This window comes from Protomyctophum parallelum (assembly GCF_964188405.1).
Source record: "Protomyctophum parallelum genome assembly, chromosome: 14".
Classification (NCBI taxonomy): domain Eukaryota; kingdom Metazoa; phylum Chordata; class Actinopteri; order Myctophiformes; family Myctophidae; genus Protomyctophum; species Protomyctophum parallelum.
Genome location: NC_139709.1, coordinates 47,155,298 through 47,178,124, shown reverse-complemented (window position 1 = coordinate 47,178,124; position 22,827 = coordinate 47,155,298). Strand labels below are relative to the sequence as shown.

At 43.4% G+C, this 22,827-nt stretch overlaps 2 protein-coding genes across 2 annotated transcripts; one reads left to right on the top strand and one right to left on the bottom strand.

Annotated features, from left to right (window-relative positions):
* Nucleotides 1-757: 757 nt before the first annotated feature.
* Nucleotides 758-11,939, bottom strand: LOC310870302 (UAP56-interacting factor-like). Its single transcript, XM_083781470.1, has 9 exons — nucleotides 11,693-11,939; nucleotides 9,642-9,782; nucleotides 9,184-9,338; nucleotides 5,941-6,089; nucleotides 5,159-5,231; nucleotides 4,572-4,627; nucleotides 3,256-3,360; nucleotides 1,847-1,976; nucleotides 758-1,566 (listed from the first exon to the last, which is right to left on the bottom strand). Exons 1-9 carry the CDS (start codon nucleotides 11,763-11,765, stop codon nucleotides 1,465-1,467), a joined length of 984 nt encoding a protein of 327 aa, XP_083637596.1. The 5' UTR covers nucleotides 11,766-11,939; the 3' UTR covers nucleotides 758-1,464.
* Nucleotides 11,940-12,189: 250 nt separating this feature from the next.
* Nucleotides 12,190-22,003, top strand: cpdp (CPD photolyase). The gene is made up of 10 exons (XM_083781073.1): nucleotides 12,190-12,280; nucleotides 12,845-13,110; nucleotides 13,217-13,365; nucleotides 14,004-14,186; nucleotides 14,789-14,947; nucleotides 17,165-17,369; nucleotides 18,052-18,204; nucleotides 19,273-19,394; nucleotides 21,058-21,217; nucleotides 21,774-22,003. Exons 2-10 carry the CDS (start codon nucleotides 12,858-12,860, stop codon nucleotides 21,920-21,922), a joined length of 1,533 nt encoding a protein of 510 aa, XP_083637199.1. The 5' UTR covers nucleotides 12,190-12,280; nucleotides 12,845-12,857; the 3' UTR covers nucleotides 21,923-22,003.
* Nucleotides 22,004-22,827: the final 824 nt, after the last annotated feature.

Sequence of the window (22,827 nt, the reverse complement as noted above, 5' to 3'; positions counted from 1 at the left end):
TGGGAGGGTGGGCGGGGGGGGGGGGGGGTTGACAGAGCAAAGTGCAGGAGGTGGCCGAGAGTAAAACTAAACCCTAGTGTTACCCAAACACTAGCTTCAGAAAAATGAAGTGAGCCATGTTTTTTTTTGTTCATTCAAATGGTGTTTGAATTTCATATGCCAATAGTTTTGTTACATTGCAAATTTTAATGTATTTAAATAAACGCAATATTCAGATTCCAACCATTTTGTTGCTTGTTTTTGCATGAATTTAGCACCCTGAGAGTTGTTTTGAGCTCGCCTATAAGTCTGAACTGCAGTATTGCTCACATGGGAAATATACTGCAAGTAAATTGACTGTTCAGTGGGAATGCATTTTAGCACAGAAAACAGACCCCCCCCCCCCCCCCCCCTCTAATATTTGACAAAATACCTCTTGTCGATAGTGGTATTGTGAATTTGATGTTTAAATCATGGAAATAGATCTGCAAGCTCACAACATGAGACGGGAGCTCATTAATATTTAGAAATTATAAAACACAATTAGCAACACTTTTTGCAATGTCAATATTCCAAATCCAAAATGATCTAGTCTCATGGATGATATTGCCCAGCCCTACTGAAATGTGACTGACATTTTAAAGCTAGTTTAGTCCATTTCACCACTAGATGGTGTCATTTGTTTATAAATGGAAACCTTTGAGCCACCCAGAGGATTAGTTGCTCATCCTGCAATGCAGACTTGCAAATGTAGAATGCAAAACAAAAGTAAAAGCGATTTGTGTTCTATTTCTTTATTTGAACAAACAATACAAAACAATTTACAAAATGTTTTAGGGGTGGGGTAGATAGGTGCCACTACAACAGCTCAATGGCAGCATTCTTTATGGTGTGGAAACACTTCATCACCCAAGCAGTTATTGTATCAACAGTCCAAAAGAACAAAACATCTTTCACCCCACTATAGTTATCTCCATCACACAAGACAAATAGCTAGGAGCGTGGTATCAATATTGGTACTGTAAATCCAAAGAAAAGAACGAATTCGCCCTCCGTTAATAACCTCCACCCAGGATCTTCTCATCTTTGGGCACTTCATAACTAATTCAGTTATTGTATCAACAGTCCAAAGTCACAAGCACAAAAAAAAACATCTTTCACCCCAATATAGTTATCTCCATCACACAAGACAAATAGCTGGGAGCGTGGTATCATTATTGGTACTGTAAACCCAAAGAAAAGAACGAATTCTCCCTCCGTTAATAACCTTCACCCAGGATCTTCTCGTCTTTGGGCACTTGTGCACTATTGTACTAGTCTCCTTCCCAGAGTAAAATCCCAGGCTGTCCACGCCACAGGTTAACAGTGAGACCAGTCCATTATTCCATCGATTAAAAAGCTGGGGTACACATCGGTGGTATATAGGCCTGTGAGTGGGAGGAAAAAGGGTTCCAAGGTATAGCGTCCGTTTTCCCCTGTCGCTAGCTAACCCACGGTAACAAATCGGCTGCCTTTGCTGCTGTGCGCCGTGGCCACGCGTCGATCTTTCAGAATGCGGAAACGCTCGTTCAGGGTCATGGCCGTTTGCTTTGGGGAGAGAGGAGAAAACATTCAGAAGAGGCCCGTCAGCAAAATCTTAGGCATACTTTAGATTTGCTTGCAGACTTATTTTTTCTATTGCCATATAAAATATACAGCAGAAGCGAGTCAAGATCCTCCTTTGAGACCATTAAGAACGCTCCGAGAAATCGATCCTCTGAGAGGATTAGGGGAGGCGAGCAGAGGCGAGCAATGCCGAGCATTTGAATTCTGATACTCATATCTAGCAAACATACTAAATCCAGCTGGCTTATCGCACGGCTCTCACCGGTTTGCCCACGCTGTTGATGTCAAACTCGAGAGGCACTCCTTTGGGGATTTTCTTCACTTCTGTCACTTCCGCTTTGACGGGGGCAGGGACGACAGCAGGGGGGTGCAGGAACCACGAGGTGGGAGGCCTTGAGAAACAGCAAGCACATCGTTAGATATATATATATACTAGAATTTCGCGGCCCTGACGGGCCACTCATCCCAGTTACGTTGCAGCGCACTATGGGAAGAAGGAAATTCCCCTAAAGAAATATATAATTTTAATATAAAAAACGATTTTTGCATCTGCCGCTTTAGATGACTTGATTGATTGACATCAAAAAGGGCCTGTCAGCTCAAACACACAATGCAATACTTGTTGTTGCTTACAATCATCAGTAGCAAAGTCAAATACCAACAAAACCCTACCATTTCCATTTTCCCCCCTCTATTTCCCATTCCATGTGCATTTGTCTTATATGTAGCTTATGAAAGGCCCCTCAATTACATTTTGTAACTATTTTCAGCAATGGGATGATCATTTTATTTGGTGGGGAGCTGGTCGTTTTGAAAGTAGCTGTCAAGTAAAAAAAAGTGTGGGCACCCCTGGTATAGATGATTAGATATATATATATATATTCATTCCGTCTGTAAGTCCCTGTAGGCTACCCACATATTGGTATAGCCTATATTAGCCCAAAATTGGCGTTACGCATTTCACTTGAATAATGTTGTGTGCGCGCGTGCGCCTGCTGAGAAAGACAGAGTTATTTAATGAAACTCAAGATTATAACGTCCTGTGCCGAGAGAGAGAGAGAGAGAGAGAGAGAGACTGCACGTCAAAATGAATTGGAATAAAAAAACAAATGATGTAGCCGCTGCCTATATGTATCGGGTCTGGATCGCATGTTGGTGAACTCTTGCCGTGTGTGATCTTCGGCGCGGGGCGGAGGGGGTCCGCGGTAGTATGCGTGGGAGTCCACTGTCCGCGAGTACAGTCACTGAGTCTGTTACCCATTAAATCAGCGAGTCTGCTGCCGCGCTCCGCTGTTTTTTTTTGCCCCCTCAATGTCGTAACTGTTCTGGGACTGCAATCGTGGCTAATGGCTGGGAAGCTTAGGCGCGTCACTGCGTGGCAGGCGAAATAGCCAATGCGAACTGTCTAATCGTAATACTTAGGCAAAAACCAACTATTGTCGAAGAACAATGTTGATGTAACTAAGAGATTCACTGAGTGAGCTATATTTTATATACAGAGATTTAGAAGGAATAAGCAAAATGGTGAGCCGACTATTCCTCCTTTCTTGAGGATGTTTCTCTGCGGACTGCCGGACTCGGAGAGAGGGAGATCAGTTCGCAGCAGCCAAAGGGGGATATATATATATATATATATATATATATTACCGGTAGTCCCTAATTCAAACTTACTCAGGCTGTGTTCTGGCTGTGGGGTTGTCAATTGAAACGGTCAGTATTCCACTGCTGTCTGTTGATGTACGTGTTGATGGAGATGTAGATGTCTGCGTCTGCCACCTGGTGGTGAGAAGTGGAAGGTGTTTTAGGACAGACAGCTGCACAGACTGTTGTCTCTAATCCCTCTCCAACAAAAATTGCAGTCACACATCTCACGTCATAGCGTTGTCGTCGGGCAGAAACCTCCAAAGGTAGCAGATCCACGCTGGTAATGCGGTGCTAAGTGCAACGCAGTTTGAGCTTGTAGATCTGCTACTTTTGAATGTGAATCCTGAAAAGTGTTGGACGTATAAGGTTTCCACCCGACAGGGATGATATCTAAATTGAGTGTAAAGTGGTGTTTTCTTTGGTTAGTACGTTTTTTTTTTTCAATTTGTTTAGTTTAAAGCTTAAATTTCTAGGAATTGTGCCATAGACATAGTGTGTTTGTTCAGTGACAGAGGTCTCCTTGTCTATCCAGCGCGAGGGTACCCATTTATTAGCTTCAATCTTATAGTGTTCCAGTTCCAATTTTGTCTGCTCATTTCTTTGTATCATGACTTCCAATTTGTCTATGCTATATGGGTTGTCTCTACTGATTACATAAAATTGCTATCCCGACCCGAAAATGCATTTTCTGTTTTCTTAACCCATTCTGACCGGGCACCCATTTTGGTGTCGGCATCATGTTATGCTTTAGCTATTTAAAAATAGCAGATCTACAAGCTCATATCGCGCCACCGAGTGGCGCGATACGAGCTTGTAGGTCTGCTATTTTTGAAAAATCGAAGAGCGACTGACATTTTTAGAATCTGATCTCAGGTCAGAATGGGTTCATCAGACCCAGTGTTTGTCCGGCGGAGACCTCGTATGAATTTGATCTCAGGTCAGAATGGGTTAACCCATTCTGAACGGGAACCCATTTTGGTGTCGGCATCATGTTATGCTTTAGCCATTTAAAAATAGCAGATCTACAAGCTCATATCGCGCCACCGAGTGGCGCGATACGAGCTTGTAGGTCTGCTATTTTTGAAAAATCGAAGAGCGACTGACATTTTTAGAATCTGATCTCAGGTCAGAATGGGTTCATCAGACCAGTGTGTCCCCGGCGGAAACCTCGTATGAATCTGATCTCAGGTCAGAATGGGTTCATCAGACCCAGTGTTTGTCCGGCGGAAACCTCGTATGAATCTGATCTCAGGTCAGAATGGGTTAAAGAGCTGGAGAGACGAGGAGACTTCCCCCTTCCCCCCCCCCCCCCCCCCCCCCCCCCCATAGCCTGGAATACTCACGGGCGAGTTCTGACTGGAGCGGCTTGTGGACTTGGCTTCTGCACCTGGGTGTGTACCTGCAGCACGATGAGAATCCACAGGGGAAGAATGAACACACATCGACAGCAGGATTAATCCTATAAATATGTTAAGTTGCTTTGTGCGCCTCATCAGATACACAAGTTTGATGAAATGCAAAAATGCCTTGAAGGCGAGGTTAAGTCATGGTCAGTGAACGCTCTCACACAGGTTGCATTCAAAGCATAACATTATTGTTGCTGTCAGGCCGGAAACCATGAATGTCCAAAACCTGAGTGCTGCACACAAAATGTCAGTAGCATTACAAAGGTATGTGTCCCCTGTGTGTGTTCATCTTCTATGTACTATTTTTAGGTGCTCTTTTTGTGTGACACTGTAGTATGACAAATTAGGGGCGTTCCTTTATAAAGGAAAGAAAAAAAGAACAAAAACATAAAAAAGTTAAAATATGGAGATACAAGGTTTCTGCCCCGACAGCAAGGGACATTATTCTCAGAATTGGTATGAGGCCCCGAGCACCAGGATGTCACAGCCAGGCAGCATCTGGTGAAGTGAAGGCATTGCAGTACCTTGAGTCCCCTGTGGAAGAGAAAGGTGGCCTGGCGGGCTTCCCTCTGAGCCTGGTGGACAGGTGGTAGGGGCCTGTAAAAAACCAGGACATGCAGAGCGTTATAGACTAACCCATTCTGACCTGAGATCAGATTCATACGAGGTTTCCGCCGGACACACACTGGTCTGATGAACCCATTCTGACCTGAGATCAGATTCTAAAAATGTCAGTCGCTCTTCGATTTTTCAAAAAATAGCAGACCTACAAGCTCGTATCGCGCCACTCGGTGGCGCGATATGAGCTTGTAGATCTGCTATTTTTAAATAGCTAAAGCATAACATGATGCCGACACCAAAATGGGTGCCCGGTCAGAATGGGCTAATAATCCCAGTTTGTCTATCAAAATGCACCGTGTGTGCAAGTGCCATATGTTGTTGATTTTTATGTGTGCAGAATTGTAACCAAAGAGCTCTCTCAATTAAAAGAAAGTTAAAAGCCATCCAAAAGATATAGGCTCATAAAATAAGAAAATAAGTTAACCACATAAACCCTAGTATCCATATTCTGGGGAGATGATTATTAAAAAAAAAAAAGATAGCGGATCCACAAGCTGGACGTTGCAATTCAACTCGCCGTGAGGTTGTAGATCGGCTGTTTTTTGGGCAAGCTATTTAGTGTAGAATGGGGGAAAAAGGAGCATGTGATGAGCTGTGTGAGGGACCCCAGTCAACGAAGTGGGTTTAAGTGATTGAAGTGGAAAACATCTGCACATGCAGTTACCAGGATTATCGCACTTCTTACCGTCTCCGCAGCTGAAATGGCCTCTTGACTGATGTTGTACTCTGGCTCCTCTGCAGGTCTGTCTGTCTGTAGGGCCTCCGCTGTACTTCTGGTTTTCTGTACGGAACGTTGTTGCGTTGAATGAAGGGCCTCGTCTTCGGTCCCGGTTTCTGCCGAGGACGTTTTAATTGACAACATTAGTAGGAGTCGTCGAATTTAGAGATGCTTTGTGCGTGATTTACCTGCACAGTGCCCTAAAGGCCCCGCTTACACTGGCAGACAAATCTAGCCTGAATCTGATCTGTGCCACATCGAGATTGAAATCCAATTGATTTAAACGAGTCAAACATGTCACATGACTAATTTAAACAAATCAGATTCCAATCTGGATGTGGCTCAGATCTGATTCAGGCTGGATTTGGCTGCCATTGTAAATGGGGCCTAGTTGTTGTATTGGATAATTGCTTAGTTAGGATATTGTCGTATAAGTGTACAGAGTCGTTTTGAAGGAAGACTTTCCTGCAGTTCATCAAGAGTTTTAATATAATTTAGTATTTATTCATTGTATGTGTCATGGGGCAACCCGTTCCCTATATACAAACACACGTGAAACTGTTTCCTATAACATGCCGGGACTATGGTTTTTTTTTTTTTTTTTTTTTTTTGCGGCTTACGCCTTTTTATTGATTTTTTGAAGGGACAGACAGTAGGCTGACAGGAAACGGGAGAGAGATGGGGGGATGACATGCAGTAAAGGCCGTGTCGGGTCCGGGAGTCGAACCCGCGGCACACTGCGACTGGATTACCAGTCCGGTGCCCAGACCGTTACGCTACGGCCTGGGCTGGGACTATGGTTTTAAACTTTATTGAGATTGTAATCACTGATTGGTTAGTTGTCTCTCCTGCACTGCTGGTGGCATTTCCCTTGATGAGGAAGGGGCCGAGTGCAATGCAGGAGAGGGGTGTTCCTCCTTATGCTTTGAGTATTTGTCATTGAGTTCATGCTTATTTATCCTTGTTTAATTGTAACACATTATTGAGAATGTTTAGGTTACTGTTTATTCAAGGTGTTGTTGATGGAAGTATTTATATTAGTGAAGTATTTGAGAAGAAATGTGCTAATTGAGTCTGTGCCCAGTGGTAGGATCCACTCCTATTTAAAGGAGGCTGCAGGGACAGGCTAGTTAGTTAGTTAGATGTGGGCAATGACACAGGCAACATCCCTGAGGCAGAGCTAGCCTTGGCCGTTCGGGCAACTTTACAGTATGTATGTTTATTTATGTATGTTCACAATCTAGAACAGGGCTTCTCAAAATGGGTGCAATGATGCAAGTCCAGGGGTGAAGCAGGATACTTTGATAATATTTGGAATTCATCAATATAACTTCAGTTTAACCACTTAGACCCTCTATACTTAATAAAATGGACCCGAGTTAAACTGTACTTGATGCGTGCTTTTTCAGCCTACAGAACATATTATATATTATAATCCCTGGCCCAAAAATAGCAGATCTGCAAGCTCACAGCGCATCACAACGTGACACGTTGTGATGTGCTTGTAGATCGGCTATTTTTGGTTCTCCCCAGAAAAGGAATGCTGTGGTTTAAGTGGTTTAAATGGCAAGTATAAAAATATTTTCAGTCTGTCCTAATGGAAACAAATATTCTCTCCAGTTTTCCTCATGACACACTGTAACATAAGGGGAAAGATTTACATGTACGACGTACTGTTAATATGACAAATGTGTCTTATCAATGTAATTCAGGGGTGCCATGGATGAAAACGTTATTTACAGGGGTAACCTGAGACAAAAATGTTTGAGAACCACTGATCTAGAAAATACCCCATGACATGGTGCAGTCCAAGCTCATTAGCTCAGCTGAGCATAAACGCTGCCAGTTGTCTTGAGACAGAGCTATGTGTGTAGAGCTAGGCACCACCATGTCCTGGGGGTTGGAGCTTCTGACCTTTTTACATTCATGTTGGTCGAAAAAATGCACATTTTGGTTGCACCCTACCTCAAGTAACCTGACTCCGCCAGATTGCGGCAGTATTGAGTTCACAAGTTCCATGTGAACGCACCATGGGTGACCAGGCCTTCTGCTCGGTCACCCCCGCTCTCCCCGCCCACCTGAGAGCCCCACAGTCGGTTGACATTTATTTATTTATTATTATTTTTTGCGGCTTACGCCTTTTATTGTTTTTTTGAAGGGACAGACAGTAGGCTGACAGGAAACGGGAGAGAGATGGGGGAAGACATGCAGTAAAGGCCGTGTCGGGCTCGGGAGTCGAAACCGCGGTGCACTGCGACTGGACTACCAGTCGCGTGCCCAGACGGTTACGCCAACGCCTGGGCCTTCGGTTGACACTTTTAAGAGAGGACTAAAAACTTTCCTTTTTAATGGTGTTGTTTCTTCTGCTTTTATTTCATTTGCTGTAGCACTTTGAGATTCCAACGAATGTAAAGTGCGTTATAAATAAAATCCATTATTATTAAATTCCCTCCTCAATCTGGTCTCTCTCAAGCAGAAACGATGAACCCAAACCAGCGGGGGAAAAATCTGATATCTCCAAAATAATTTCGAGTTATAGTCTTGTTAGGTTGTGTTTACATGTGCGCTGTGGCACAGCTTCAAAGCATCATCAGTCGTTCATGTGGAAAGCCTCCTGACGAGAGGTTAATTAGCACCCGATTGGGCGATTGGTTCCTAGATTTTGTTTTCTTCTTCAAATGACAGACCTAAACCGGGAATCCAGGAGGCACAGGTGAAATTGTTTCCGAGATCCGAGTGGAGCCGTCATAAAAAAGATGCACCATGACACTAATTATTGGCCCCGTGAGGGGAAAATAGCCGGCAAACAAGCTCACAACATTAAAGATTAAGACATGAGCTTGTCGGCTGTAATGATCCTTAACAATAATGACATATGCATGTGCATGCATGCTTTTTTGTTAAAAACAAACAATCAATCTAAATGTGAATATTAATTGATTTGAAAGTCAATATTCTGCATATCTGCTATAGGAGTTTATTTCATGTCCGTGTTTTAATTTGTTTAAAAAAAAGTTATCTAAAAAGTATGCAAATTAAGCCCATCATAAATTGCTAAAGTAAATACGATGTTTATCTCATGGTGTTTGTTTGGAACATCATTTGTAGCGGTAGAGCTCTGCTTACACATTGGAATAATGCTGCTCATGGGCTTGAAAAGGTTGGTTAGCCTTACCCCTGCTTTAGAGCATTCTGATGTACTTGTAGTACCTGATATACAGCTACTTTGTTGAGTGGGCTGATGCCTTTCTGGAGCGCAGCCGTTCTCCTGGCTGCCAGCCCTGTGATGACCCCCTGCCCACGTCTCCTGCCCACCGGAGGAGGACCTCTTCTGGCTCGTAGACCCAACCTCGTTACCACTCCACCTGGAAAACACCAGCTTAAGCTTTAGTCTTGTTCTGACCGCAAACAAGACGAGGGGGTGTCTTGTAACGGGTCAGAGGAGGAGAGCCCATCATTGATTGCAGAGTACTACACATACTCGAACTCCTACATTAACAAAGATACATTTTATGTAAATCTTAACAGAAGATAAAAACCAAAGAATAGCCAGGTGAGGTACGACAACAGAAGACACAAGCAGATGTCCAGGTTATGAAAGGATGATGCTACGCTTCTGTATTGTATATTCTACGTGTAACCAATTATATTCATTAAATAAAAAATACCTCTTTGGACTGGTCCTCCAGACCTTGGTGTGAAACCCTTTCCCTGGGCAAAACGTCCCTTCTTCAGAACCGGCCGTCGGTTCCCGGCGGGCTGTCTCCCCTTTGACTGTTGCTCTCTTCTGTTCAAACGGATGATGTCATCTGATGAAGTAGAGCACAACATTGAGACATTGAAACAAACACGGGTGATAGAATGCTTCAGCAAGACCTATTATTTACTATGGCTAGTAAAGGAATAGACCACCCACTTCAGTCATTGTATGTATGTATCTATCCATCTTCATGCAAGTGGAACATGGATAAAGTTACAGTTCGTTTGACCATTGTAGCTTAAACGGAAAAATGACACAATGGTGCTAAACTGCCAAGAGAACAACCTGGCTATCAATGTCGACAACACAAAAGAGACAATCATAGACTACAGGAAGGAAGCCAGCAGAACCCCCGAGTCTGCATAGAAGGCGCTGCAGTAGAGACTCGGTGAGTTCAACTGAGAAACTCAACCGGGGCGTACACAACTACACACACACTGAACGGGTGGTGAAAAAGGCACAACAATGACTCCACTTTCTCAGGCAACCGAAGGCATGAACCACAAAGTTCCGCGGTCCTTCTCCAGAGGCACTACTGAGAGCGTCGTGACTAGCTGCTTCACTGCTTGCTTGGTATAGGAACTGTACTGACTGACCTCAATCATAAGGCAGTACCATGGGTCATGCGGACAGTGGAATGCATCAACGGATGCAACCTTCCCTCCATCCATCCATGACCTATATGAAAGCTGTGTCAGCAAAGCTCACAGAATCATTAAAGTCTGCACCCACCCCAGCCATGAACAGTTTCAGATTTTGTCTCATGCGGGAAATGCAGTGGCAGTACACAAGCTTCTTTGCCAGGATAGTCAGAAACCAAAACGACCTAACCAGATAAGCTTAATGCTAATGCCATTGCCTACCCACCAGCCCCCCTCTCTAAATGATCAATGGTCACCAACAGCTTCGCTATTCACTAAGCATTATGCATAAGGACAAGCTTTCGACATGCTGACTAGACTAGAATCACTGTCTCTTTTTGCTGCTTCTACGTGCTGACTGCTTCTGTGTTTATATGTTTTTTTTTAAATTATTTTTACAAGTAGAAACAGAATCCCTGTTTCATACATGTCTTCATACCCGTTTTCCATAATTCCACTCACTTCTTTTGTGCAAACACCTTTTCTGAGATTTTGGATTTTATTGCATACATTAACATTCCTATACACTTTATGCACAATCTGCAGCTATATGATGTCCTTTATTGGACAAGAAAGAGCCAGAAGAACTCTGTCACATGCTTTTTATACATATTTATCTTTCTTGTGTCATTTAATATGTTTTACTCTTACTTTCAATGTTAGTCCTCATGTTAAATGTGACTGCAATTTGTGGGAACCTTGTGCGATTGTGGGAATAAACCTGTTGTACACTTGTGATGTGATAAACTGAAGTTGAGTATGTTGCAACAGCAGCAATATAGTAGTAGTAGAAGTAGTATTATATTAAGCACTTGAACCCCAGCATCCATATTCTGGGGGAAACATTAGCCCAAAATAACAGATCTACAAGCTCACACACAGCACAAGCTATTTTTGGCAAAGACATTAAGATGTAGAGTAGACTGTAGAGGGGAAACGTCCAAGTACAGCTGCAACCCAGGACAGGTCAGTTACCAACAACTGCAGGGTTTAATTGGATAACGACTAAGTAGTAGCAGTAGTAGTTGTAGTATCCATTAGTGGTAGGCCTACTATAGTAGTTTTAGTAAAGTTAGTAGTAACATAATGTAGTAGCAGCACCAGTATTGGTATTTTGTAGTGACGTAGTAGTAGTATTTAGGTTGAGACATTTATACATGGTTGCATGCAGTGAATAACAGATCTACAAGCTCACCACTCGTCACGATTGTGACGCGTGGTAAGCTTGTAGATCTTCTATTTACTGAGCAGGACACCAGCACGCATTATAAGTATTATAAGGAGGAGTTGGTCCGTCTCTAGGCCTTCTAGTTCTTACCTAAAGACATGTCGACCTTATCCGGAACCACTGGCGTCCTCCTCTGGCCGGCTGGGAATCCCTTTTTACTCATACCTTAAAATAAAAACATCAACTAATAAAACACAAATAAAGAAGGGATATGGAGATGTGCTGGTATAAGCTACTGTACAGTGTACACTGAACTAGCAGCACACAGACACAAACACACAGACACACACACAGCCTTTTTACTGTTCTGTTAGCAATAGCAATAGCACTGAACCAACCCTCCTCCTCCTCCTCATTCACACTGGACGTAAACAACGTAGTGAGTGAGTCGCGCGCCGCTCAGCGCGATGCATTCTGGGAATTGGAGTTCGAAAGGACCAAAACAACAATGTTACTTAACGCTCACGTGTATGCGTAAAATGCTTGTTTTAGTTGCTTGTGTAAATGTGTAACGCTCAGTGCCTGCCGACACGACATACAAGGGATACCATGGTATCAGATCTAATAATTAGACAATCAAGCTTATAACCATTCGGTAGCTTTGCTTTCCTTTCTTGTTCATGCGGTCCCTTCTACCATAATACCATTCATTGCACGTTATTTATTGCATTTCAGAAGGTAAGTAACGCATGCTATTATATAATATCTACACGTGTAGGCATGCCGCTGCGTTTGGTTTCTGTGTTATTTATGTGTAACCTAGAATCTGCTGGTTTGGTGTTAGCCCTAGAATATGACTTTCATAAAATGTGTAGGCTATATCACAACCAATATGGGCTTTATGGTGGGGGGGGGGGGGGTTGTGTGTGTGTGTGTGTGTGTGTGTGTGTGTGTGTGTGTGTGTGTGTGTGTGTGTGTGTGTGTGTGTGTGTGTGTGTGTGGCACATCTTGAAACTCGATCGTGACAGAGTAGCCCCATATGTGCCCTCTCCCTACAGAATGAGCCTAGTGCTGAGGGAACATACTGGGGCTAGTGACAGTGACGTCTGAGAAGCAGAGACCTTGGTTTTTGGTGGACCCTTTTGTAAACACGTGTAATGCTTTATGTTATGGTGTCCACTCACAGTTAACAGTTTTTGTATTGAGTTGTGCTTGAAATGTATTGTAATTCTGCAAACTATTAATAAATACTTCAATCAATCAAACCACCACTCTGCCCTGTGCCTTGACCAACCTGTTCAGCAGTCAAACCATCATGTCAGGAAAACGCAAGGCAGCAATGGCGACGAAAGCTCCCTGTGGCAAGAAGCAGAAGTTTCCTCCTATGACCCAGGGGAAGAGAGAGAAACCAGAGGGCTGGCTGCAGGAGCAAGTGGCAGAGGACAGGACAGCGAAAAATGAAATGAAGTTCAACAAAAAGCGTCTTCGTTTCATATCGGAAACCCAAGAGATTAAGCAGGGTTCAGAGGGTGTTCTGTACTGGATGTCAAGAGACCACAGAGTTCAAGGTAATCGCAGCTTTACTACAGATCAGGTGCTGACATTTGTGGTACATTATAAATTATTTAGCAAAGTTCTGGCTAACTCTCTCTGCATTATTTGGTGCCGTCGTAGATAACTGGGCATTGATCCATGCCCAGAGGCTTGCCGTGACAGAGAAACTACCTCTGCACATAGCCGTCTGCCTGGTTGTCCCAAAGTCAGAGCTGTCCACCGCACGGCACTACACCTTCTTGCTGAAGGGGCTGGAGGAAGTTGCCAAGGTAGGTAGAGATGTTTTGAGGGGTTTTAGTCGCCCTCCACCACTGTAGGGGCCTAAGTGGGTTCACTTACTGTCAGGGGTTCTACAGATTCTGTGCATAACTGTACTGTAAACTGGTGCATTTATATAGCGCCTTTATCCAAGGCGCTTTACAGAGATTGTGCATTACATTCACCCATTCATACACCGATGGCATCGGAAACCATGCAAGGCACCAACTAGCACATCGGGAGCAATTAGGGGTTCAGTGTCTTGCTCAAGGACACTTCGACAGTAACTCTGGGGGAGCCCGGGTTCGAACTGGCAACCTTACAGTTACCATCCAGGCACTCTACACCTGAGCCACCGCCACCCACTGTAGTTCCCTTTTCCAGAAGGTGGCGTTTTGTGGCGTTTCGTGTGTGTTTAACTGGCACAGCAGCCGATTAGATAGATAGATAGATAGATAGATACTAGATACGGTAGATGTAATGTAATCAGACCGTTTGCAAGCGGCCACACATCACTTCCACCTAGCCAGCGAGGACAGCGTAGCAAAAATAAATCAAAATATACAAAAATCTTGAGAACCACTGGTCTTTTGGCGTTTAACTTCATGTCTTCCAATTCCAGTCATTCCATGTCATTCCAATCTCACAGGACTGCGAAACCCTAAACATCCAGTTCCATCTCCTCCATGGTTCCCCGGGTGAGGTGCTGCTGGGGTTTGTGTGTGACCGGGGACTGGGCGCTGTGGTCACGGACTTCTGCCCTCTCAGGGAGCGCCTGCAGTGGCTGGAGGATGTCAAGAAAGCCCTTCCCAATGACATCCCACTTATACAGGTAAACACATTCCCAACGACATCCCACTTATACAGGTAAAACATGGTTATTATATAGTTGACTAAAACTAATGGAATAACGAAAACTGGAATTGAATATATAACAAACTGAAACATTAAATGTTTCTATGAATGTAGTATAAAAGGACCTCAATGGAATAAAAAAAAAGCTTTTTGAATCTCTCCCTGATAAATATCCCATATTAAAATAAAATAAAATCTAACTCATTAAAACTAAGCCTTTTCACAAAATAATAATGGAACTAGCAGAGCTGTTTTAACCCATTCTGACCGGGCACCCATTTTGGTGTCGGCATCATGTTATGCTTTAGCTATTTAAAAATAGCAGATCTACAAGCTCATATCGCGCCACCGAGTGGCGCGATACGAGCTTGTAGGTCTGCTATTTTTGAAAAATCGAAGAGACATTTCTAGAATCTGATCTCAGGTCAGAATGGGTTAATCAGACCAGTGTGTGTCCATGTGGAAACCTCGTATGAATCTGATCTCAGGTCAGAAAAACTACAACTGAACTGAAAAGAAATAAAAGAAATTCAATCTAATCAGATGTTTTGTGTTTTGTTTTTTTGTCTTCGTTCACAGGTCGACACCCACAATGTAGTGCCATGCTGGGTGGCGTCCAATAAGCTGGAGTATGCTGCCAGAACCATCAGAGGAAAGATCACCAAGCTTCTGCCCGAGTTCCTGACCGACTTCCCTCTGGTGGACCAACACCCCTACGCAGCCACCAGGACTGCCAAGGTCAGTGCAGCGCCACCACTCAGATTCTGATCTGACCTGAGATCAGATTCATACGAGGTTTCCGCCGGACACACACTGGTCTGATGAACCCATTCTGACCTGAGATCAGATTCTAAAAATGTCAGTCGTTCTTCGATTTTTCAAAAAATAGCAGACCTACAAGCTCGTATCGCGCCACTCGGTGGCGCGATATGAGCTTGTAGATCTGCTATTTTTCAATAGCTAAAGCACAACATGATGCCGACACCAAAATGGGTGCCCGGTCAGAATGGGTTAAATTAGTAGTTTAGGTAGTTCATCAAGCCATTCAAGCAGGGACGCATGCTCCAGTTTTTAGGTGATAACCTTAAACCACCGCAACCACCGCAGTGGTTTTACCCCCAGATTTCTGTCCTCCTGGGAGCACTGCATACAATAAGAGTATCGTTGTTGGGCAGAAACCTTGTATCTCCATATTTCAACTTTCTATGTTTCTTTTTCGTGAATTAATGCCATACTTCATACTTCCACAAGAGTGTCACACAAAAATTGTGAAAATAGCAGATCTGCAAGCTCACAATGTGTCGCAAACGCACGGCACTGGGAGCTTGTAGATCTGACTATTTTCACAAATTTGAAATGGTTTTAAAATAAATAATTTAAAAAAGAACAGTTTTCCACCCAACAGCAGTGATATTTGTATGCATCACTACGGTATACACATACGGTAACTGCATTTTTTCCCAGCTTAGAAGTGGTTAAGTTGCACGATACACATACAAAACAGAGCCCCCCTTTGGAATAGCCATTTAAACAGCCATTTATAGTGCTGTCCACTGCTCACACAAATTAAGCCTTTGCAGTAGCCATTAATCAGTGCGGTCTCAAGCCGCTATGTGGGATGTATTGCACGAGGAACCTAAAACAACGCAACCGCTAGAAATAATGTTCCCATTTATTGCTGCCTCGGGCTTGTCAGCTCGTACTGTGCTGAGCTCTCACCGGCCTGGTGCTGCTGAGAGTAAAAAAAAGAAAAGAAAAACCCAAATCTGTTCTTTCTTTTCAGAGAGCCACGCAGTGTCTTTCTTCAGGGTTGAGAAAATAATGACATGATATGGAGATGCTTCCATTTACTCCCCTGGAGTGCAGTGATTTTATCGTAACTGACTTGCTCATCCCATTGGCCATTTACACCACGGCTAACTTGCAGAGTGTCCATAGTTACAGCAAATGTTAACGAAGTGGCCGTAGCTGAGCCGGTAGGAAGTAGAGTTCTCATCGGGCCTGAAAATTAAGGCCCGGCCCTAACTGGGCCCTAACTGATCAGGCCCTAGGCCCGGCCCGGCCCGACTAATTAGCATAGATTTTAGGCCCGACCCAGCCCTAAAATGTCGGGTCGGGTCGGGCCTGGTCGGGTTTGTGCAGAATTGGAGAACTCTACACAGAGTAAAAGTGAAACGCCAGTCAGCACCATCTTCATAATAGATATATACACAAACAGACAGAACAGAACTATTATTTTTATTATTCTAAACAAATTCAATATATATATTTTTTTTTTCATGGAGCCCCAGGCCCGGCCCGGCCCTACTGATTAGCATACAGTCCCCCCCCCCCCCCCCCTTTATCTTTAAAACAATAATATAATGCTGAGAACAATCTTCATACAATTTAGACAATGGAAAATTAGTGAATGAGCACTTTCTGCTTTCGGTACTTTAAGTGTACATACATTTCTATATCTATGCTTTCGTACTTTTTAAACTTAACTTTAACTTGGAACAGAGTATTTTTTAAATTGCATTATTGATACTTTTACTGAAGTAAAGAAATGGGAATGCCATCTCTGCCTCACACACAGTGTTGGTTTTGTCGACTAATACTATGAGAATTTATTTTTCGTCGACGAAAACTAAATGGAAACAAAATTAAAACTAAGCTACGGTGACTAAAACTATTTCGTTAACAAATACAAACTAGACTTGTTGATCGGCTAAAATCAGCCATTATGACGGCATCAAGGCCCACCGAAATACATTTTAGTCGACTAAATCAACTGCAGATTTAGCCGACTAAAATCCTATGACATTTAGTCGACTAAAACTAGACTAACACTAAAACATTCCAGGTGACTAAAATGTGACTAAAACCAACTAAAAACTATTCAAGACACTATGGCTAAAAAAAAAAAAAAAAAAATGTGCTGTTAAAATCAACACTGCTCACACACCACTCCAGCCAACGGACTGGGCCCAGACCCTGGCCTCGGCCTCGCTGCAGTTTGATGGAGTGGTGGGGGAGGTGGCGTGGGCCACGGCAGGCAGTGCGGCGGGCATGGCCACGCTGGAGTCTTTCATCGACGTGCGCCTCAAGTTCTTCGCCACCCACCGCAATGATCCCAACTCTGAAGCCCTCAGCCAGCTCTCCCCGTGGCTACGCTTTGGTAAGTGTGGTGCTGGGAGAGGGGGGAGAGGAGTGGGGGGAGGAAGGGAGGGGAGGGGAGGGGGGTAGAGGCGGGTAGTGTATGTTATTTGAGCTGGGTTCTTAACCCATTCTGACCTGAGATCAGATTCTAAAAATGTCAGTCGCTCTTCGATTTTTCAAAAATAGCAGACCTACAAGCTCGTATCGCGCCACTCGGTGGCGCGATATGAGCTTGTAGATCTGCTATTTTTAAATAGCTAAAGCATAACATGATGCTGACACCAAAATGGGTGCCCGGTCAGAATGGGTTAAACAGGAGACATCTCTAGGCCGCAGTAGTTCTCAATCTATTTCAAGTCAAGGACCCCCCCAGCAAATTGCTGGGGGGCCCTGGACCCCCTTTTAACGGCTTCCTAAACGACACACTGATCTCTGTTTAGATCTATGTTGTGCTTTTTCAATATACCATCGTCTCCTCCGTCGACCCTATTGAAATCCAGTCACATTTTATAACAAGCTAGCTCATCGCAATATTTTGCAGCATATTATTCCAATTGATATTATTCCATATATTCCAAAAATGGAATATGTGTTTTTGTTTAGACTCATGGACAGTCTGTCCTCATCACGCACTTTGTCTCTCTTCCAAGGTCCTTCTTCCTTGCTCTTAATTTGTCCCCTGCCCACCCTCATCCCTGCAGGACACTTGTCAGCCCAGCGTGTGGCGCTGCAGGTGCAGCGTTGTGGGAAGAACGCCAGCCAGTCCGTCTCCTCCTTCATCGAGGAGCTGGTGGTGCGCAGGGAGCTGACCGACAACTTCTGCTTCTACAACGACAAATATGACAGCGTTGAAGGTCAGCCCGGATGTGTCAATTCTACAAGATGTCTTCTAAATCCTAACAGACCAGAAGCAAAGTTTGTGTGACACAGTGTAAATAGCACACAAAAGCTAGCCACTGCGTGGATATTGGTCTAGAACTTTGGTGTGGAAGATTTATTTCCAAGGGGCGATTACAAACGGATTCCAGCGTCACACAGCAAAACAGTCTCACTTGAATAGTGGACTCTGATTGGTCAACCACAACTCTGGTTGTCAGACCAATCTCCCCAGGTTTTTTTTTCCTGTGGCAGATTCATCTGGTTTCCAGGCTACATAAAAGCAGGAGTCTCCAAAAGTAGTTTAAAGTGAAATTCCTGTTTAAATCCTATGTACTTTTTTGCCCCCCCCCAGCCCCTTACACCAAAAGCCATGCCACAAAAAAGCCAATCTACAAACTCAAAACGTGTTTGTGTTGTACTTGTAATGTCTGCATTGTTAGCTTGTAGATCTGCTATTTTCATGGAATCTTCACCCCCAGAATAGGGACGCTGGGGTTTATGTGTTATAGCTAATATGTAAAGGTGTCTTTTTATTCCAAAACATATTGACATTTTGGATATTCACTGCCGTTTGACGATCATTGCATATTCTTCCTGTGATTCGTTACTTTCATTTAACCCATTCTGAACGGGCACCCATTTTGGTGTCAGCATCATGTTATGCTGTAGCTATTGAAAAATAGCAGATCTACAAGCTCATATCGCGCCACCGAGTGGCGCGATACGAGCTTGTAGGTCTGCTATTTTTGAAAAATCGAAGAGCGACTGACATTTCTAGAATCTGATCTCAGGTCAGAATGGGTTGATCAGACCAGTGTGTGTCCAGCGGAAACCTCGTTATGAATCTGATCTCAGGTCAGAATGGGTTAAATTCCTTTTTTTAAACGTTAAGTCTTTTCCCCGCGACATCCCTTGGGTGAGCATTTAGACTAAGCCATTTGTTTTGTTCCCGCTTGGGGGGATAATACGAGTGATGCTTTTGCATGTGAGGACGAATTTGTTTTGTTTTTGTATTTTAAATCCTGTTTCCATGTGGTAAACAGGTGCTAATGAGTGGGCACAGAAGACCTTGAAAGATCATAGCAAAGACTCAAGGCAGTATGTCTACAACCGCGAGCAGCTGGAGAAAGCCAAGACCCACGACAAGCTCTGGAATGCAGCCCAGGTACAGTATTTCTCCAAACCCAAAATCCAAATCACTTCCTATAGTATCCCTGTTATTATGAACAGTCGGGGTGTTTTTTTCTTCTTCTTGTACAAATTAGAGTTAACCACATTAAAGCTGCATTATGTTTATAATTTTCCTCTTTTTAGGGTGCAGTCATTCAGACACTTTTCTACCACTGCTTTTCAATGGGAACCAAGAGTTGTTTTTTGCGGAAATCCTCGAATGGCATCAAACCGCTCCGTTAACCCATTCTGACCGGGCACCCATTTTGGTGTTGGCATCATGTTATGCTTTAGCTATTGAAAAATAGCAGATCTACAAGCTCATATCGCGCCACCGAGTGGCGCGCTACGAGCTTGTAGGTCTGCTATTTTTGAAAAATCAAAGACACTTTTAGAATCTGATCTCAGGTCAGAATGGGTTAATAATGAAACTGTCAGGATGTAATAGACATTTTTAGAATCTGATCTCAGGTCAGAATGGATTAACGTTGAAAAGCATAGGCTCGGTGTGACTGCACCCGTCATTACCATTGAGCTAATAGGGGATCAATTGAATCTTGACCATCAGGTCAAACTTCTTCAGAACCTGTGTCTAGGTGAGACATGACATGGTCTAAATGTCTACATACGACCACTCCAATTATATATGTTATATGTTGTATTAACAACATACTCTGTCTACAAGTAAGACGCGCAAACGCGGGAAGCGAATGCAGCTCGTAAATTGCAATAACAACAATTAGAATAAATTACGTACTTTTTTTTTCTTATAGTTAGTAATTTTTTTAAGTTTTCTACTGTGTGTGTGTGTGTGTGTGGTTGTGTGTGTGTGTGTGTGTGTGTGTGTGTGTGTGTGTGTGTGTGTGTGCTACAGCTGCGCCCTCTGGTGGCGGGCGGGTGGTGTCACAGCGGGACAGACAGACACACAGACACACAGACACACAGACAGACATGATCTGCAGGGTCTCATAGTTAGTGCTCAGTGCGTTCGCAATTATAGAGCACCAGCGATGTCTGACATCAATATTGGTAGAGGGCGCAAATCCACGGGTTCATGTACTTTTTATTTGCATTGTAATCCCCTTAGGATTCATATAAGAACCATGTTTGACCGCTTCACTCATATGGATATCAACTGACTGAGAGAAAATGCTATTGTTACTGCTGTTCGATTAGTTACATTTTCGCTAGAAACAGACTGCATGAGTGACTGACTGTCGCAAACGATACAGAGACAGCTTGTTTATTTTTGGACCACAATGCTTATAGTAGACGATATTAAGATCACCCCATGTTATTCTCCATAGAGAAATTACTTCCAAGAACCAGGGGAAACCAGGGGACGAGCGACTGACGTCAGGACTTCGGCGCTCTATACAGATTGGACAAAATTTAATTTTAGTCATAACAAAAAAGTTAACATAGTGCCGTTTTGGGGAAAAAAAGTAAACCAAACAAATACAAATACAAAAATAAATAAAAATAGTAGATCTACACGTCGCAATGCAACATGTTGTGAGCTTGTAGATCTGCTGTGTTAGGTACTATATATGTAGGGCTCAAGTTGTTACAGTAATTTTGGCGTTTGTATAGTATACCGTTTAGACGATATTAATATTATCATGTTTTCTTACGGCTCTGTATTGTTTCACCATTAGCACCAGATGGTCACTGAAGGGAAGATGCATGGTTTCCTGCGGATGTACTGGGCCAAGAAGATTCTAGAGTGGACCTCCTCACCAGAGGAGGCGCTCTCCAACGCCCTCTATCTCAATGACCGCTATTCGCTGGATGGACAGGACCCAAACGGTTTTGTCGGTAAGTTTGAGGTTTGTTCTCAGAGATTGTGGATTAGTTGTCTGGCTACGTGAGACTATTCCCAACTCACTCCCCTGCTCCAGGTTGGACATAGAGAGAGGTCTTTGGGAAGGTCCACTACCATGTAGCGGATCTTACCAAAGACCTCTCTCTATCCTCCTGGTATAAACCGTGGTCCGTTTCTGATGGGGGTCTGTGGCCAAATGCATATCAGTTTGGGGGAGCCACTGTACTATAACATTCTTTCCCGAAGAAGTATAGCATTCAGAGATTGTGGATTAGTTGTCTGGTTACGTGAGACTATTCCCAACTCATTCATGGACATAGAGATATTAGAGAGAGATCTTTGGGAAGTTCCGCTACAATGTAGCAGATCTTACCAAAGACCTCTCTCTGTCTACCTGGGGGCACCTGGTATAAAACCTTGGTCTTGGCCTTCTGATGGGGGTCTGTGGCCAAATGCATATCAGTTTGGGGGAGCCACTGTACTATAACATTCTTTCCCGAAGAAGTTCCTCAAACGCATGTCCTTCCAAACTCACGTCCCCTGCTCCAGGTTGCATGTGGTCTATCTGTGGAATTCATGACCAGGGCTGGGCAGAGAGAACCGTCTTTGGAAAGATCCGCTACATGAATTACAACGGCTGCCTCCGCAAGTTTGACGTGGCCCGCTTTGAGAGGAAGTACTGCCCCAAAGACCTTTGAGTCTTGGTGATGAAGAAAACGCCCTGAGAGTTTTAACGTTTACATACTGTATGTAATGTAACCTACCTCAAGAAGAACCTGTCCTACAAACTTCATTGTTTTTGTTTGGCTATATTGTTGGGCAGAGACCACATGAATGTCCACATTCTAACTTGTTCTTTTAACCCATTCTGACCTGAGATCAGATTCATACGAGGTTTCCGCCGGACACACACTGGTCTGATGAACCCATTCTGACCTGAGATCAGATTCTAAAAAATGTCAGTCGTTCTTCGATTTTTCAAAAAATAGCAGACCTACAAGCTCGTATCGCGCCACTCGGTGGCGCGATATGAGCTTGTAGATCTGCTATTTTTAAATAGCTAAAGCATAACATGATGCCAATACCAAAATGGGTGCCCGGTCAGAATGGGTGAATTGTAGATCCACAAGCTTGAAACATTTTGAGCTTCTTGATCTGCTACTATTTCAATTTTTGGATTTGAATCCTGAAATGTAACAGTTTTGGACATATGAGGTTTCCACTTTCCACCTGACACAGATGATATACAACCTACCTCAAGAAGTTTAGATTAGAAGAACGTTTCTACAGACTTCGTTGTTTTTGTTCTGATAGTTTCCAACTTTAACGTTAGTATAACCGAATCTCAAGAAGATTAGATTTTTTTTGTTCCGCTAGTTTGCATCTAAAACATTCTTTATATAATTATGGTTCATGGAGTGGGGCTGGTGTGTTGGTTGCCCAGCCCTATTTATCAACATATTCATTCGCAAATTACGTTTTTCTTTTTCTTTCTTTTTTACTATAACATTCTTTCCAGAAGAAGTTCCTCAAAATGCTTGTCCTTCCGCACTTCCCGGAACTTCCCACAATTTCAAAAGCTTCCGTCATACAGTCTGGAGCA

Coding starts and splice junctions, on each gene's coding strand:
- LOC310870302 (XM_083781470.1), bottom strand. CDS start 11,765: ATGAGTAAAAAGGGATTCCCAGCCGGCCAGAGGAGGACGCCAGTGGTT. Junction 4,628..5,158: donor TCTTCCACAGGGGACTCAAG/GTACTGCAATGC, acceptor ATCGTGCTGCAG/GTACACACCCAGGTGCAGAA. Junction 1,977..3,255: donor ACAGCCAGAACACAGCCTGA/GTAAGTTTGAAT, acceptor CTGTTTCTCAAG/GCCTCCCACCTCGTGGTTCC.
- cpdp (XM_083781073.1), top strand. CDS start 12,858: ATGTCAGGAAAACGCAAGGCAGCAATGGCGACGAAAGCTCCCTGTGGC. Junction 13,366..14,003: donor GGCTGGAGGAAGTTGCCAAG/GTAGGTAGAGAT, acceptor CCAATCTCACAG/GACTGCGAAACCCTAAACAT. Junction 19,395..21,057: donor AGCTCTGGAATGCAGCCCAG/GTACAGTATTTC, acceptor TTTCACCATTAG/CACCAGATGGTCACTGAAGG.